Below are 15,302 nucleotides of genomic sequence, written 5' to 3' on the forward strand. Positions count from 1 at the left end.
CTATATAGCAGAAAGACGTTGTGCACATCCATGGAAATTTAGACAACCTCCTTGTAAGCAAATTTTCTTGCAATCTTTGAGCAATTACCTAGATGCACTGAAATTATCAACACTTCCAGTCCTAAATGCCTTTGACAGCTGTGGCAGCTTCAAACATACTCCTCAATGGTCTCTTTGATAGCATGCTAGGGCTCTGGCTGATCAGCCCATGGTGACAAGTCAGGCCTCCCATGCGAGTCAAACAATCTGCAGCCAAAGCCTCAATATGTGGATGATCAGTCATTACCAATAACTGCACCTGTTTGTAATCATCACCCGTTATTTCAGTTCCAATTCATTGGCCAGTCCATGGGTGCATGCATGGATAATGAGGGAGGGCACGGGATAGTTTGGGACCACCCAGAGCCCCGCGGTGGATCAGGGCCGATGCATCAATCGCCCCGCCCCAACGTCAATCGATGGAATGATTCAATTTTGGTTTCTTTTTCCCCCCAAGCAATCCTAAAAATCATGTCTCCTAGCACAAACCGTAAATCCTCACCCTCTGGCATTTTGCATCAATATGTATGGTTTTCTTAAACGTTCAATGTCCTTTCTCTGAATCCAACTGACCTCCCACGTAGGCTTCAAGGCTGGTAGCCTTTGAGTACACTTCCCCGGCCCAGGCCAGCAAACCGAATAGCTTGATCTTCGTGGGTGGGTTGACCGATGGATTCAACACCGTTCCCTACGTGTCCACGCTGGCAACAGCCCTCCAAGACAGCGATTGGTCGCTGTTCTCTATTCTCTTAACCTCCTCCTACAACGGATTTGGAACCAGCAGTCTTGACCAAGACGTTGAGGAGATCGGCCAGTGCGTTCAATTTATTCGGGACCTCAAATCCGACCATCTTTCGGGCAAGATCGTGGTCATGGGCCACTCGACGGGCAGCCAGGATGTCCTTCACTATCTCTACGCGCCCAACCCGGTCCCCAAGACCGAGATTGATCTCGGACTGCAATATCTGACTCGCCCCGCTATTGACGGTGCCATTATGCAGGCGCCCGTATCGGACCGCGAGGCCACTTTGTTGAAGCTGAAGACGGCCAACGAACCCAACGAGGTGCGTGGCGCATACGATCAGCTCGTGGACGCCGCAAAACGACAGCCGTGGACGCCAGATGGGCATGATTCGCTTCTACCACTAGACATGACGGCCAGACTGGGACTGCCCGGTGGTGCACCGATCAGTGCCCGTCGATTTCTGAGTCTTGTCAGCCCGGATAGCCCGGCAATCCCCTCGCAGGATGATCTCTTCAGCTCGGATCTGAATGAAATGCGTCTGCAGGAGACCTTCGGGGTGATTGGGACCCGGGGCTTACTAAACTCGAAGCTGTGTGCCTTGTATTCTGGCAGCGATGAGTATTGCCCACCATGGGTTGATAAGCAACACTTGATGCAGCGGTGGAAGCAGGCAACCGAGGCAGGAGGAACACCATGGGATGAAAACAGTGGGGTTATCTCTGGTGCAAGTCACAACGCCAAGGATGTGGGCCAGAAGGACCTGGTCGACCGTGTCCTACGTTATCTCAAAAGCGTCTGAAAGCGATACATCGTGGAGAAAGATATCAATAAACAGGGCATGGAATCTTCAATCATTCGGAGTAATTTTCCAGCTAAGAAAACCATTTTAGAGACCACAACCGTGGGAATAAAACATCTGATTTGAGGCATTGACACTGTGAAAGGGTTTTAAAAAAAGACATGCAGACACCGCCCAGGAGAGTATAGGAATTTGTAAGAGGAGAAGAGGTCAAATGGGGTATATTGAAGCACGGACTAGCCTACCCAGCAAGACAACAGGGGGGCGTTGGGGTTTTATGAGGCCCGCTGCAATGCTCAAGGTCTAAGAAAAGTCGCTGTGCTCGGAACAGTAGCAGGACTTCAAACCTTCAGCCACAAGGTCATGACACCTTTGAGATACTCCACAATCTCGCTTCCGCCCAACTTGCTCTCGCCGTAGAGACGATCAACAAAAGTGATGGGACACTCCTCGACCTTGTAGCCCATGGCCTTCGCACGGACCATCATCTCCATCTGGAAGCTGTAACCCTTGCTTTGGGTGCTCGTGATAACCTTCTCCAAAACCTGCTTCTTGTACAGGCGGAAGCTGCCAGTCAGATCGCTCACGCCGGGCATCAACATGACATCGGCAATCATATTGGCAGTACGCGAGGTAAACTTGCGAAAAAGATCCCAGCCATAGACACCGCCCTTGATATCACCACGGTTCGCGTATCTGGTGCCGGTAACAATGTCGGCATCGTTTTCCTTCTGGATTCTGATCATCTCGGGGATGAACTTGGGGTGGTGGCTGAAATCGGCGTCCATAATGATGACGAAGTTGCCGGTAGTAAACTTAAGACCGTGGATGTAGGCGGTACCCAGGCCAAGCTTGCCCTCACGGGGCTTCAGGATAATGTGTTCCTGGCCATAGAGGCGCTGGAGTTGTTTGGCGATCTCGAGGGTGCCGTCAGGGGAGCCATCGTCAACAACAATAATCTCCCAATCCAGGTTGCTTTAGCCGAGCACAGTTTGTTAGCTTCCAATTGTATATTTGCATAAGACTTCCGATCCATACTTCTCGTTGAAAGTCTTCTGGATCAGCCAGACGATGATAGGGAGGTTGCGCCGCTCATTGTAGGTCGGCAAGATGACGGAGTACTTGTTCTTGGTGGCGGCCATTTCTGGGGAGTTTTCAAGATTAAGGAGGGAAGTCAATACCTCCAGGGTAATTTAATTAAGGTGAAAAAAGGAAAATAAACCAGTAGAGAGCGAATGGCTGACAGCTTGTTGCTTCGGGGAAGTCCAAGTCGCGCCAGCTTGCCAGATCCGGCGGTCCACCGCTTTGGGCAGAACACGATAGCTTATCGCGTCCTGGAGCTTCATCTTGTATTGTTCAGACTTGACGTTATCCTCGTCAAAACACCCTTAGATCCGAGACAAGAATGGCTTCACTCTCACAGCACCATCGCAGTGTTTCCAGAGGTATGTCTGTATTGTATATTGGCAAGTCACCATGGATCTCTCTTTTCCTCTACTGATAAACTCTCCAGCGTCACGGCCCCGCAGGTCAACCCGGGATCCCCTAAATGCGACAGAAGAGTGAGTCCGCAAAGTTATGACCGAACACTCCGAAATTATTCTAATCTCAAGCCTTCAGTCCTCTTTCGCCATCCCATTCCCCCACTGCTCCCAGCCAAAGCAACCAGACATCTGTTGGAGATGACAACTTCTCCGGGGCCTCCTTTCACGAGCTGGACCCGTTGGCTCCAGATGATTTGCCAGAGACCCTAGGCAAAGATCTTTCCTTTCTTCTCCGACCAAACATCTATCACCCCCTCTCTCATATTGACATTCCTTCTCCATTACGCTCCGAATTCATTGTCCTCGACCCCGGTGAGCCTCTAGAATCATCACTTGGCCTCCTCGAGAAATTGCTGGCCCAGGGTCGTTTCCTCGTCGCGGCGCACTTCTCCGGCTCAATACTTACCTCCTCCCTCATATCTCCCACGAACACAAAGATTATATTCGCTTTGTTCTATACTCGTCTTGCCTGTCTGGAGCTATCTGGAAACACAGTCCTTGCAGCCCAAGAATCCAAAGCTTTAGAGGATCTCAACTCTGCATTTTACTACATTGATTCCAGTTTGGAGGCATCTGAAGCCGAAAAGGAGCAAAACATCCCCAACGAGCACTTCGCTCGCCACATTGTCCCCTGGCCCCTTCGTGTTTTGGCTGTACGGCTGCAGAGCATAGGATTCGGCGATTCCCGCAGGAGTATCGGTGGTTTGTATGAGATTGGCTTAGAAGCACGAAGAGAGATCATGAAGAAAGAAACCGGCGAGGCTGTGCGGAGCCTGTGGAGAGAAAGGTTAGCGGACCTTGGGGTAAGGACCGTGAATGCGTTGGTAGAGATGGGTGACCTAGACGCTGCCAAAAGATCGCTCGATGGTCTCAGATCATCCGAGGCAGACACAGAAATCATGAAGTTCAGACAGGCACTCTTATTCATGCGAATCGGTGATCTTGACGCCGCGGGGAAGGTTTTCGAGAATGCCCGTGAATCGCAATGGGCGACTTTGTTGCAACCACTGCTCAGCATGTCAGAGGGCCGCTACAGAGATGCTGTCATCGAGTGGCGAGCACTTCATGAAGATAAGCAAAGATCAGATGAGGCTCTTGTGGCACAGAACCTGGCTGTGTGCCTTCTTTATACCGGCCAGCTTGACGAGGTATGTCATCAAGCCACTTGGACCCTGATCTGTTGACTGATAGCTTTTTATAGGCATGCACGCTCCTAGAGTCTCAGGTCTCGGCCAATCATTCATTTTCAAGCCTCATCTTCAACCTATCCACCGTGTACGAGCTCTGTTCTGACAATGCTGGTCAGTTGAAGGGACAGTTAGCAACTACCATCTCCAAACATCCCATGTCTGGGCAGACAAATTTGGATCGGCCCAACGCGGATTTTAAGTTATGATGCAAGTTATGATGCATCAAATATTGAATGACCGATAGAGGCCGTGATGGAATTTCAGCGCTTCTGTATAGTGATGAACCCTAAAATACTCCTCAATAACAATAACACCTAATGGGCCCAACGCCATGGATCCAAGACAGTCCAAAGAACAAAATCCAACGCCCATAAAATGCTTTATGTACACGCTCTAAGGACCAGTGCTACTAGGCTGTGTTGGTGTTGATACCGGTGCAGGCCGTGGCTTCGGCCGTCGAATAATAACTTTATCTCCCTCCTTTTCCCAGCCCAGGTTTTCCGTTTCTACCAGTTTCTCCCAGGTCCAGCCCTCCACGTCGCCAGTACATCCACCCACAATCCAATTGACATGGACATTGAGGTATGCACTACCAACCGCTTTGAGGGCATGTCTCCGGACGCGATCGACAGCCCAATCCATCACTGCGCGCTCGTGCATGTCTGCATTTTGGCGGACCTGCCAGAATAGCACCCAATTGTCATGCATGAGAGCGCTCAGCACCTGGTCGACAGTCCGAGAATGAAACGTATACTCTCGCCGCGCACGCGAGCGCAATTCAAATGCAGACGCCATGTCACCTAGACGACAGGCATAGTCGAGAATCAACCATGAAACGAGCTCCTTGACTTCGGATTCCGGTAGCGGGTGGGACTTTGAGTGGAGTTCGTCGAGGCTGTGTTGTAAAGAGGGGAAGTAGGAGGGAGGGTGATGGGCGCGAATTGCTATGCGAATCGAGAGGTAATGAACTTTCTGCGCAAACTCGATCGGAGTTGTCGTGGCTGTGGCTCGAACGGCCTCTCGGAGCTTGCGCAGTGAAAGGAGGAGTGTGGAGAGCTCTGCCGATGGCGGGGGGACGTCTTTCGCGGCGGAGCGAGGCTTCAAAGTAGGTCGAGCGGTGGGCGGGTTCGATGTCACATCGTTGGAAGCGCTGGTAGGAAGGGAAGCAAACGCAGCATCTAGGTCTTTTTTGTGATCGTCGCAGAATTTGAAGTATCGCGTCACAATCTTATCGAAATACTCCTGCTGAGCTTGGTGATTGAGTAGCCTATTGGCAAGTCCCCGTCAGTGATGCTTTTCAGGCCCATTCTCCTCGTGGTTGGACACACTTTTTATCTCCTTTTGAGACAAATCCAACATTTTCCAATGAATCTGCGACGGGCTTAAGCCGACTTCCTGGCGACCTGGAGTGCATTGCGCGTGAAGCATGAGGAACAATGGACGTGGGGATAAGGTGGGCCACGATGATGGCGATGTTTGGCTCATTTGCACCGAGGTTCCCAACGGTGCGATGACTCTGGTTCCCCAACTACCCAACGCTCCTTTGTTTTATAGATTTTCATTCTTTCTCTTCTGAATTCTTATCAACAGGTGATAATTGTCAAGGTCCACAGTGCACCTTAGTTCCTTCTTTCTACTTGAACATATTCCGTGCCTACTCCGCCAAGTTCAAAAACACGTTCTTCAGCCCTGCATCCGACTTCCGTTGCATGTGAAGAAACTACAAGAACAATGCCACGCCAACGCCGCCCTGTCCGGGAGAAAGAACCTCAATCGGTCACCCAAGCAGCTGTAATGGCCAATTCGGTTCTCGAGGTTCCGCCGAAAGTCGTCAAGAAGCTTCTCCATTGGGATGACCTGCCCCATTGGCAGCGTGACAACCACCACATTCATACGGGGTACCGGCCTGCCTCGTCTTCGTTTCTGGCATCATTTGAGTCACTAGGCTACCTCCATAATGAGACCGTGAATATCTACACTCATTTACTCCCAGCCATGATTGCGGTACCGGCTGCGTACAAGCTTTATCATGCTCTCGCGCCTCGCTATCAGACCGCGGATGACTCAGACATTATGGCCTTTGCCTGTTTCTTCGCTGGTGCCGCCTTCTGCCTCGGGATGTCTGCAACCTATCATACGATCTCGAATCATTCGCCCAGTGTGGCCCGCATTGGCAATGCCCTCGACTACATCGGCATCGTGGGTCTCATTGTGGGCAGCTTCGTTCCCAGCGTGTTCTACGGGTTCTACTGCATTCCAGCCCTTCAACAGCGATACTGGACCATGATCTGCTCAATTGGCCTAGGCTGCGTCTGTGTCTCGATTCTCCCGCGGTTCCGGACACCCCGTTGGCGGCCGTTCCGCGCGGCCATGTTTGTCGGGATGGGCCTGTCGGCCATCTTCCCAGTCCTCCACGGATTGATAGTCTTTGGATTCGACCGCATGCGTGAGCAGATCGGTCTCAGCTGGCTCATCCTCCAGGGCTTCTTGTATATCCTCGGTGCGGGGATCTACGCGGCGCGGGTTCCGGAACGACTGCATCCTGGCCAGTACGACCTTTTTGGCAGCTCGCATCAGATCTTCCATGTGCTCGTCGTATGCGCGGCAGTAGCCCATCTGACGGGACTGCTGAAGGCGTTTGATTATCGGCACAGCGGGACTGCAGAAATTTGTCAGATCCCACGCGGCTGAGTTATGGCGAGCGCAAGAGAGGGAGGGATAGCGACGTCGGACAGCATGCTCATGGCTATAAGGTAGCATGTAATGAAACGCTAAGCCGTTACCACCATTTGATGGCGATTCGTATGCTTCTTCCAGGTCTTAAAATGGTCTCAAAATGTCTCTTGAGGCCTCTGCTGACGAAAAATCCGGTTCCCGGCGTGCAATGATGACTGTCGCCAGATGAAGCGGTGAAAAAACGACTCTGACGTTGTGTGAATCTGGTCAGCCGAGTCAAATCAGCTTTGTCTGTCTGCATTTCACATGGTGCTGCTACTTCCTCCGGGTGTAAAGGCCTAGAGGGTTACTGAAGGCGCCTAGGATGGTGGATCGCAGCCCCGTCTCATTGGTTGCTAGATCGGGCCCAGCCGATGACAGATCCAACGGCGCTGGGCTTATGTCTTTTTTTTCCTTGGCCGGTTCCCTTCCAAGAACCAGGGAGGCAACTGCAGAGACACAAAACTTACTAGGAAGAGGGGTTGAGGGGGCAGGAGGGTGGTGATTTACGATGTTGCATCAGGGTGTGCAACTCGAAAAACCTCTAGACGGTTACAAAAAAGACAGAACCTGAATCAGAACGTAGCCTCAGCCAGTCTGGACCCCTATTCCAACAATTCACCTGGTGGACATGCTAATAGCGGCAAGAATGTTCCAAAGGAGTAATGGCTACCCTCTTCGTCGCCTGCTCCATCCAGTGAGCCCGAACCCGTGCTCCCGAGCCATTTGGATCGATCCGACGTGGGGAGATTGTAAGGGAAACCCTTTTAACGTGCCAGTTGGCAATCCCATGCGAGGTTGATCAGATGGAAGCATCTGGGGTTTCACAGCGGCTGACCTCTGTATGCGGCTGCCGTAGGTACGGGAATCCGAATGCCAGTGTGACTTTTGGGGAGAGGGCTAGTTCTTGGACAATGAAGCTTTCATCTTGGTGGCAGAAAGGCCTTGGGATGTTTGGTGTTAGGATTATATAGACGGGCCACTCCAGCACGTGCTCTTTTCATTTGACATATATCGTGCATGCCCCAGTCTAGCCATTTAGGCTTTGTCTTTTCTTCGTCTGTTTTTTCATCTTTTCCTCTCTCGTTTGTTTCCCCTCCTGGAGCCTTTATATATTTTTTCAACCGAGCGATATTCCGCCATTGCCGTCTTCGAACTATCCCAGCCTTGAGCAGCACTTGCCAGACCTAAAAGAGAGTTTATCCGTTGATCTTCTTAGCATCTTCAAAGGGCTCTTTCTCTGATCCTTCGTCGGCCTCGATGCTCGCCGAGTCCAATGGCAGTCCGTATGCCGGGGGCGATGCACCGAAGCTGCGAACCGCTTGCGAGAACTGTCGCCAGTCCAAAGTCAAATGCAATCTGTCTGGCAAGAACGTCTGCACTCGCTGCCTGCGCCATGGACTCCAGTGTCAGTATGGGTTTGCTAACCGGTCTGGGAAGCCGAAAGGCAGCAAAAACCGCGCAACCCTCCGCAAGCTGGGCCAGTTGCAGGAGGAGAAACCCTCAATACGCGGGTTCCGTGGTAGCCGCCTCGTGCCGCCTGCTCCAGGCCGAGAGCCCTTGATGGCCTATCCCGCGCATCTCAGCGAGTCCATGGAGGATGAGGATGTATGTTAGTAGTCTTTTATTATCTCCCGCTCGTTCTCCCTGTGCTCACCCTGCTGAAGCTCTCGCCCTCTGTCTGACAGGTATGCTTGATCCCGGGTCCATTGGGACTGTGGGATAGTCCTCGCACATTCGGCGGTACCGCGTTGGACACCCCGATCTGTCCTTCGCAGCTGAACACGATGGATGGCCCACCGTTTCCAGACCTGCTGGACTCCTATCCTGCCCTCCCTGGTGGCTTAGGATGCCCGCACACGCCAGTCACGCCGACCTTTTTGGCATCCGACTCCCTCGCGGATGGGCTGGGCAGCCCTTCATTCGGGTCCGTGTCGTCTCCGTATACTGTCGCGCCGTGCGAGTGTGTCGATATGCAGTTGTTCCATATGAACCGGCTGAATCACCTTCTGGCCGATTCAATGCCTCTTCGCTTCGATCACAGCCTTCAGATCCTCAAGACGACATTCTGCGCATGCCAGGTCTTCATGTCATGCAGTAAATGCACCAAAGACAGCGCGAATCTTCTGCTACTGATCTCCGTGATCAATCTGACTCTACAGCTCTTTGAATACTGGATATCTCGCGAGACCACACGCCCTTCACGGGCCGAGCAGGGGGGCGAGATTCGGTACGGCTACTATGAGATTTGCCAGGAAGAGAACCGACACATCCGCCCGTTCCTGCTGCGAGGCCTCCTCCTCCAGTGCCGGGAGGTGTTAAGCTCGCTGACGGCCGCGGTTGACGCCATTTATCTCCTGCCCCCAAACCTGTCGATGACGAGGGGACCGGCGATTCCAATATTTCCGCAGAGGAACCCGCGACCCAGCCCTGGCATCTGTCGGACCAACTTGGCATGGGTCCGTTGTCAGACCTGGACCCGGGGACTCTGGCCAGCAGCCCTGACAATAATTATCTGCTCTCTATAATCGCCGGCTACGAGGCGACTGTGATTGCATTTCTGCAGTCCATCTCCGCGAACGACTGTGTCTGCGGGTCCAAGTATGCGGCACGAGATAATTGAATCCATTCTTCTTTGTGATCATGTACATGACTGTTAAAGCAGGCGGTCTGGCTCGATTGAGTATGTTTTGTTATTTCCTTTTGTCGGTTTTTGTACTCTAGGAAAAGAGAGGGGGAGAGGAGAAGGTGGGGGGAAAGGGGGAGAATATATCCTCTATCAGAAAGGGCTGTTTGATTCCCAGCTCGACAGTAAATGCGGATCTGCCATCACTCGTATAGGAAAATCATGTCTCAATTTGAGTCCTCCGGGCTTTTCCCGCGGCACATTATCTTATAGCCTATAGCCCCTGGCCAATAGTCTATATCGCCTTCTTGGCTGCGCAGAAATTTTCAATATATGCTCCGTACATTCATTTGTGCTGCCGATCTCGTAGTGTACGCCGTAGTGTTGTTGTTTATGACCCTCTTGTGCTTTTTTATCTCCGCGCCTTTAACCCCACATTTTGTTCGGTCCGCGGCGAGCCTCGGCATTGCACATTGGACCGCCGAGCGTTGTATAAGGACGACTTCCTTTCCCCCTCCCTCTCCGCTTCGCCCTCCAACCCCAATAGCCACACGAACAAGTGATTGATCATGGCTCCCTCCGATCGCCTCAACCAGGTCAATAAGCACCTCAACTACCCGGCCGGCATGCTAGCCGGCCAAGTCGCCATCATCACCGGCGCAGGCCAGGGCATCGGCGCCGAAGCAGCTCGGCTGTTCGCCAACGAAGGCGCCAAAGTCATTGTCGCTGATATCGATAGTAGTACGTGTGACACCGCGTGATCCACCTACAAGCAGATCCCCGTCGATCGGCACAAATCAAAAGGATTCACACAGCAGAGCGCTAATCCCCTCGCAGAAAAAGCCAATGCCGTCGCGGACGCCATCAACGGGGTCGAGCCGGGCCGCGCTCTCGCTGTTGTCGGTGACATCCTGGACGGCGAGTACATCGCCAATCTGGTCAAGCAGGCCGCCGACTTTGGCGGTGGCAAGATCCACATCATCGTCAACAATGCCGGTTTCACCTGGGACGGGGTGATTCACAAGGTACGTTGCTTCCCCTTCTCGCTGATGTGTTCCTCGGTGCCCTGTCCTGTCCCTGCCTCTATACGGTTGTATACGTGAATACATGTATATGTGGTTCTATAATACGTATTGGAGTCTTGACTAAAAACGCGATCCTGCTCCCCAGATGACCGACAAGCAATGGGACACCATGCTCGCCGTCCACAACACAGCACCCTTCCGCCTCGTCCGCGCCGCAGCGCCCTACTTCCGCGTCAAGGACCAGCAGCCACGAGTCATCATCAACATTAGCAGTACAAGTGGCATCCATGGCAACGCGTGAGCTCCCTTTTCTTTTCAGAAGAAGCATAATGCCCCCCTCCCTTCCCCCACCTTCCTTTTAAAAATTCCCCCACCAGCGCGCACCATATATCTAACCTCATCTCTTCCCCCGTACACAGCGGACAAGCCAACTACGCCGTCGCCAAAGCAGGTGTCGTCGGGTTGACGCGCACGATCGCGAAAGAATGGGGCCCGGCGTTTGGCGTACGCTCCAACACCATCGCATTCGGCTTCGTCACGACCCGGCTGACCGCTGCCAAAGAAGCCGGTGCATTCATCACCACGCCCGACGGCACTAAGGTTGCCCTCGGCATCCCCGGCAAGCAGCTTGACGGCAAGAAGGGCGCCGATGCCGACGCCTACCCGGATATCCCGCTGCGGCGCCCAGCCAGTCCTGAAGAGGCGGCGCGCGCGGTCCTCGGCGTGGCGAGCCCATATTTCTCGTACGTGAATGGCGAGACGATCCGAGTGACCGGCGGGCGGAACATGTAGATCTGTCGATGGAAGAAAGGAAGGGGAAAGGGAATATAGAAACTTTTGGGCTACAGTCGAGGAGATGCTCCGTACATAGCATGTCGTCTGGAATGTTTCTGGACATTGTATCTATTCTTAGGGCTTTTTCTTTTCGGATGAGAGGAAGAGAGAGACCAATCTCAGCTCTACGTAAGGGTGGCCAAGCGGCGCGCGATACCGAACAATAAGAAACCGATTTTTTTTTTCTAGAAAAAGAAAAGAAGAAAAGATAAAGAGAAGCAAACCTTATATTTCGAGGCAGTGAATATTCTTTTGGGATTCCTAGGGTGTTTCTTTTCTCCCGTCTGACTGGGCTTCAACAGGAGACCGGTTCACGACGTACCACCTCGGACGCTATCTAGATCGCGGGCCTGGAGTAGGCAACGCAAGGAAAGTTCCGAGCACAGAAATGATAGCATGTGGAATGACGTTCGAAAAGGCGAAAAAAAAAAAACAACAGGGCCTATACCCAGGGGGGCGGCCAGGGAGGAGAAGAGGGCGAGGTTTCAAGCTCAAGAAGGCAGTCTGCCTAGGCTGCACCACACTGATCGGGTTGGCGCTGCTGGTTGGGGTGGGGGCTTGCTGACGTCTCACTTGGGCAGCAACGACGTTGTACAAAGGACGTCCGGGCTTGTGGTCTGGCGGAGGCGCACACGAGATGTACCGCAGGGCTGGAGCGCGGTTCTCGACTGGCGCCGTAGGACCGGCGCAACGTTGCATGGGAAAGAAAAGGTGAGACCGGAAAACTGGGAACGAGGAACAGCACAGCATAAGAATGACGAGAGGGAGCAATGCGGCACTGTCGAAAAGGCGGAAGGGATGAGATGAGAAGTTGGAAAGTTAGTAGGTGCAAGAGCAACAAAGTTGTGGATGTAAAATGGTAGATGTCAATTCGCTCCATGGCCTCTCCGTAAGGTATCATATCGTTAAAAGTGAAATCGAATCAAAATCCAAAAAAAATCCCCAAGCCAGCAAAGAGAAACAACATTCCCATCCAATATCCAGCCATGCTGCGAAAACACAAAACCAATGTCTATGCACAAGATGCAAGAGGTAGAGACAAAACCCGAAAAGATCAGAATACTCTGATTGCCACCCCAAGTAAAAGCAAATCCCCAAAACAGGTGGGTAGGAAGACAAGACACGAGAAAGCAATAAAAGACCTACAACCATCTCCGAGGTGTGCATTGTCAACGCCTTCAAACGACCATTGCAACATTTCCCAAAAAATAAAACAATATTTGTCATCCAGCAGCCCCATCTCCAGGGGACTGTCTGATATCTTCAGTCATGCCTCCCAATATATGATCATGCCAGGAAGTCATAGCAGTAACAATTCAACAAGCAAGCAAAATGAACAAAAAAAAAAAAAAAAAAAAAAAAAAACAGGCCATCCGTCCGGTATGTGGTGGATCAATATTAAAACAGAAGAAAGGAAAATTCTTGATCCTGTCCGGCACGGACAAGCACGGGTGATGCAAGTTGACCGTTGTTGCTGAGGCAGGATCAAGGGAATATGTGTGTGGTCCAGGTCCCAAAGAAAAGAGGGGAATATGTCCAGATTAATGAGGTATAGCAGAATGAAAAGCTGGTGGCCGAGTCCTGTGGAATCCTCGGCGATCACCTTTCTTTTTTGGGTGGCAGCTTTTGACGAACAATAGGAATCCAAGAGAGAAGAATCCGAGATGCCGATAATGGCGGGTAGAAAAAAAGAACTCCGAGGGTCGTAGCAGGAAAAAAGGATATCAACCAAGGGGTGGGGGAATCTCAGGAAAGTAAAGGTAGGCGTAGTATCGTGCAGCTGCATTAAAAGGGGGGTAGAGTTTGAGTGGTATTTAGAATCCAGTCACCTTTTGCCATTCAGCACACCGGGATCGGTGGGCCCATGATGAAGCTATCCGTCGGAACGGGGTGCTCCACGCACATGGAGTTGGGAAACACCACCTTGCAGTCTGGCACCTGTTCCGAGATGACCGGGGACATGCAATTGATGTCGGAGTAGTCCTCGGTCAAGGCAGATGCATCGGACACAGCGGACTCGGAGAAGTCCGAGTAGTAGCTGGAATCCGAGGAAGAACCAGAGGGCTCGGCATGCAGAGGTTCCAGGGGGATGAAGGGCATCGGGGGCTGGGCAAAGAGGTCGTCGGCCTGCGGAATCTGTTCCGGTCCCCATGGGTTGGTGGCTGTCGCCGTTGTAGTGGCAGCGGCGGGGAGGGGCGACTCCGTGAATCGCGGGCAATCCACTATCAGTTGATGCAGCTCGGGAATGGTAATCCTCTTAGCCGGGTCGCGTTCGAAAACTCGGCCAAGGATGCAGACCAGCTCCGTAGACAGGGGCAAGATGGACTTCAGGAAGAGTGGATCCTTGAGATAAGCCCGGAAGGTAGAATCCTCAAATGAGGCGCGCTTCCATGGGTTGCGCCCGCAAGTCAGATTGACCAGCATCACACCCAAGCTCCAGACATCATTGGCGGCCGAAGCATAACAGGACATGGGGCGAGGATTTGTTTGTTGACATTCTAAGGTTTCAGGTATATTAGGATGGTCGTTTCAAGATGATGGGAAGGACTGAGCAGCACAGAACACGGGGTGAAGGGGGGGGGGGGAGACAAGGAGGGGGGCAATTAGGGCGATTGCACTTGACAACCCACATTAAGGTGTCCCAAGTGTCCCTAAGGACAAGAAAGAGAGAAAAAAAAAGCATCGCACGACATCAACGACTTACCGGGCGACATGTAGAATGTGGAACCGCAACCGAAGTCCGAGGTAAAGTAGTCCGTGGTGGCCAGGCCAAAATCCGCCAGTTTCACGGTCATTCCCTGGTCCGTCACCAAGACGTTCTCAGGCTTGAGATCCCGGTGGTATATCCCGAGGGAGTGGCAGAATTGAACGGCATCCAGCAGTTGCAAAAACACCCGCTTGACCAAGGGGTCATTGCCGATGTAGTTGCCCTGGTCGGTGATGCTGGAGAACAGGTCTCCCTCCGGACAGAACTCCATAACGACGTAGGTGCAATCCACGGAATCCATTATGCGGACAAGAGACACAACATTAGGATGTTGGCTGGCCAGGTGGTGCAGCCGGATCTCACGGTGCTGGAATTTGAGTTGTCGGGGATCCAGCCCTGTCTTGTTGAGCGCTTTGACGGCATAGCGGATGTGGGTGTGGATGTCCACGGCGGTATATACGACTCCATAGGCGCCGACGCCTAGGATACCTGTGAGTTCCAGCCGGTTGGCCAAGATGTATCCTAAACGATCCTCGGGAGAAAAGCAACGGGGGGTGGGGGAGGGTGGAGGAGTGGGAAGCATGGCCGGATACATCATGAAGATTGTATAGAGTATCCGGAAATGGGGGGCAGGAAAGGGAGAGAAGAAAACGAAGTCGAAGTGTTCCAAAGAGATGCGGGTCCCACTAGTGGTCTCGACCGGATATCAAAATGTAGATATAATGTGGAGAAGAATCCAGGAGAGGGGACGTGGCGAGAAGTTGTTTTGATCTTCCGGAGATCAGAGAGGACGAGGATCTAGTTCACGGTCGCGTTCACGTTTTCAACGGGTCGACAAACCAGATCAAGGCACGTCGAGTCCAGATTTGAAGGTGGGGAAGATCCAAGGCTTTTCAGAGGGAGGGTCGACGAGGAGGGTCGCGATCATCCAAAGGGTCCAAAAACGAAAACAACAGTCCACGGCAGTTAAAGGGGAGAATCCATTCCACGGGGGGTCAAAAGGTTCAAAAGTTTCCGATCTGGGTCCAGCTGGAGTCCGAGTGGATAAGGGGGGACGAGAAACGAGGACACGTTTGAT

The 15,302-nt window shown here is 52.4% G+C and overlaps 8 protein-coding genes across 8 annotated transcripts; 5 read left to right on the forward strand and 3 right to left on the reverse strand.

Moving 5' to 3' along the window:
• Positions 1-510: 510 nt before the first annotated feature.
• N7462_006452 (uncharacterized protein) lies at positions 511-1,583 on the forward strand (the record flags this gene model as incomplete). The annotated part of the gene is made up of 2 exons (XM_057078170.1): positions 511-564; positions 624-1,583. 2 exons carry the CDS (start codon positions 511-513, stop codon positions 1,581-1,583), a joined length of 1,014 nt encoding a protein of 337 aa, XP_056933750.1.
• Positions 1,584-1,924: 341 nt separating this feature from the next.
• N7462_006453 (dolichyl-phosphate beta-D-mannosyltransferase) lies at positions 1,925-2,725 on the reverse strand (the record flags this gene model as incomplete). Its single annotated transcript, XM_057078171.1, has 2 exons — positions 1,925-2,558; positions 2,622-2,725. The coding sequence occupies 2 exons, from the start codon at positions 2,723-2,725 to the stop codon at positions 1,925-1,927; spliced, it is 738 nt and encodes a 245-aa protein (XP_056933751.1).
• A 407-nt stretch (positions 2,726-3,132) lies between these two features.
• N7462_006454 (uncharacterized protein) lies at positions 3,133-4,523 on the forward strand (the record flags this gene model as incomplete). The annotated part of the gene is made up of 3 exons (XM_057078172.1): positions 3,133-3,145; positions 3,197-4,275; positions 4,329-4,523. The coding sequence occupies 3 exons, from the start codon at positions 3,133-3,135 to the stop codon at positions 4,521-4,523; spliced, it is 1,287 nt and encodes a 428-aa protein (XP_056933752.1).
• Positions 4,524-4,710: 187 nt separating this feature from the next.
• N7462_006455 (uncharacterized protein) lies at positions 4,711-5,731 on the reverse strand (the record flags this gene model as incomplete). Its single annotated transcript, XM_057078173.1, has 2 exons — positions 4,711-5,584; positions 5,646-5,731. The coding sequence occupies 2 exons, from the start codon at positions 5,729-5,731 to the stop codon at positions 4,711-4,713; spliced, it is 960 nt and encodes a 319-aa protein (XP_056933753.1).
• A 317-nt stretch (positions 5,732-6,048) lies between these two features.
• Positions 6,049-7,008, forward strand: N7462_006456 (hemolysin III family protein; the record flags this gene model as incomplete). The annotated part of the gene is made up of 1 exon (XM_057078174.1): positions 6,049-7,008. The coding sequence occupies one exon, from the start codon at positions 6,049-6,051 to the stop codon at positions 7,006-7,008; it is 960 nt and encodes a 319-aa protein (XP_056933754.1).
• A 1,284-nt stretch (positions 7,009-8,292) lies between these two features.
• On the forward strand, positions 8,293-9,655 carry N7462_006457 (Zn(II)2Cys6 transcription factor domain-containing protein; the record flags this gene model as incomplete). The annotated part of the gene is made up of 3 exons (XM_057078175.1): positions 8,293-8,640; positions 8,721-9,371; positions 9,416-9,655. The coding sequence occupies 3 exons, from the start codon at positions 8,293-8,295 to the stop codon at positions 9,653-9,655; spliced, it is 1,239 nt and encodes a 412-aa protein (XP_056933755.1).
• A 572-nt stretch (positions 9,656-10,227) lies between these two features.
• On the forward strand, positions 10,228-11,475 carry N7462_006458 (SDR family NAD(P)-dependent oxidoreductase; the record flags this gene model as incomplete). The annotated part of the gene is made up of 4 exons (XM_057078176.1): positions 10,228-10,399; positions 10,496-10,683; positions 10,829-10,980; positions 11,103-11,475. 4 exons carry the CDS (start codon positions 10,228-10,230, stop codon positions 11,473-11,475), a joined length of 885 nt encoding a protein of 294 aa, XP_056933756.1.
• A 1,890-nt stretch (positions 11,476-13,365) lies between these two features.
• On the reverse strand, positions 13,366-14,819 carry N7462_006459 (serine/threonine-protein kinase; the record flags this gene model as incomplete). The annotated part of the gene is made up of 2 exons (XM_057078177.1): positions 13,366-14,015; positions 14,222-14,819. Coding segments are annotated over 2 exons (1,248 nt in total), but the record flags the coding sequence as incomplete, so codon positions are not given.
• Between the last annotated feature and the right edge of the window lie 483 nt (positions 14,820-15,302).

This window comes from Penicillium macrosclerotiorum (assembly GCF_028827735.1).
Source record: "Penicillium macrosclerotiorum strain IBT 26536 chromosome Unknown utg000006l_segment0_segment0, whole genome shotgun sequence".
Taxonomy (NCBI): domain Eukaryota; kingdom Fungi; phylum Ascomycota; class Eurotiomycetes; order Eurotiales; family Aspergillaceae; genus Penicillium; species Penicillium macrosclerotiorum.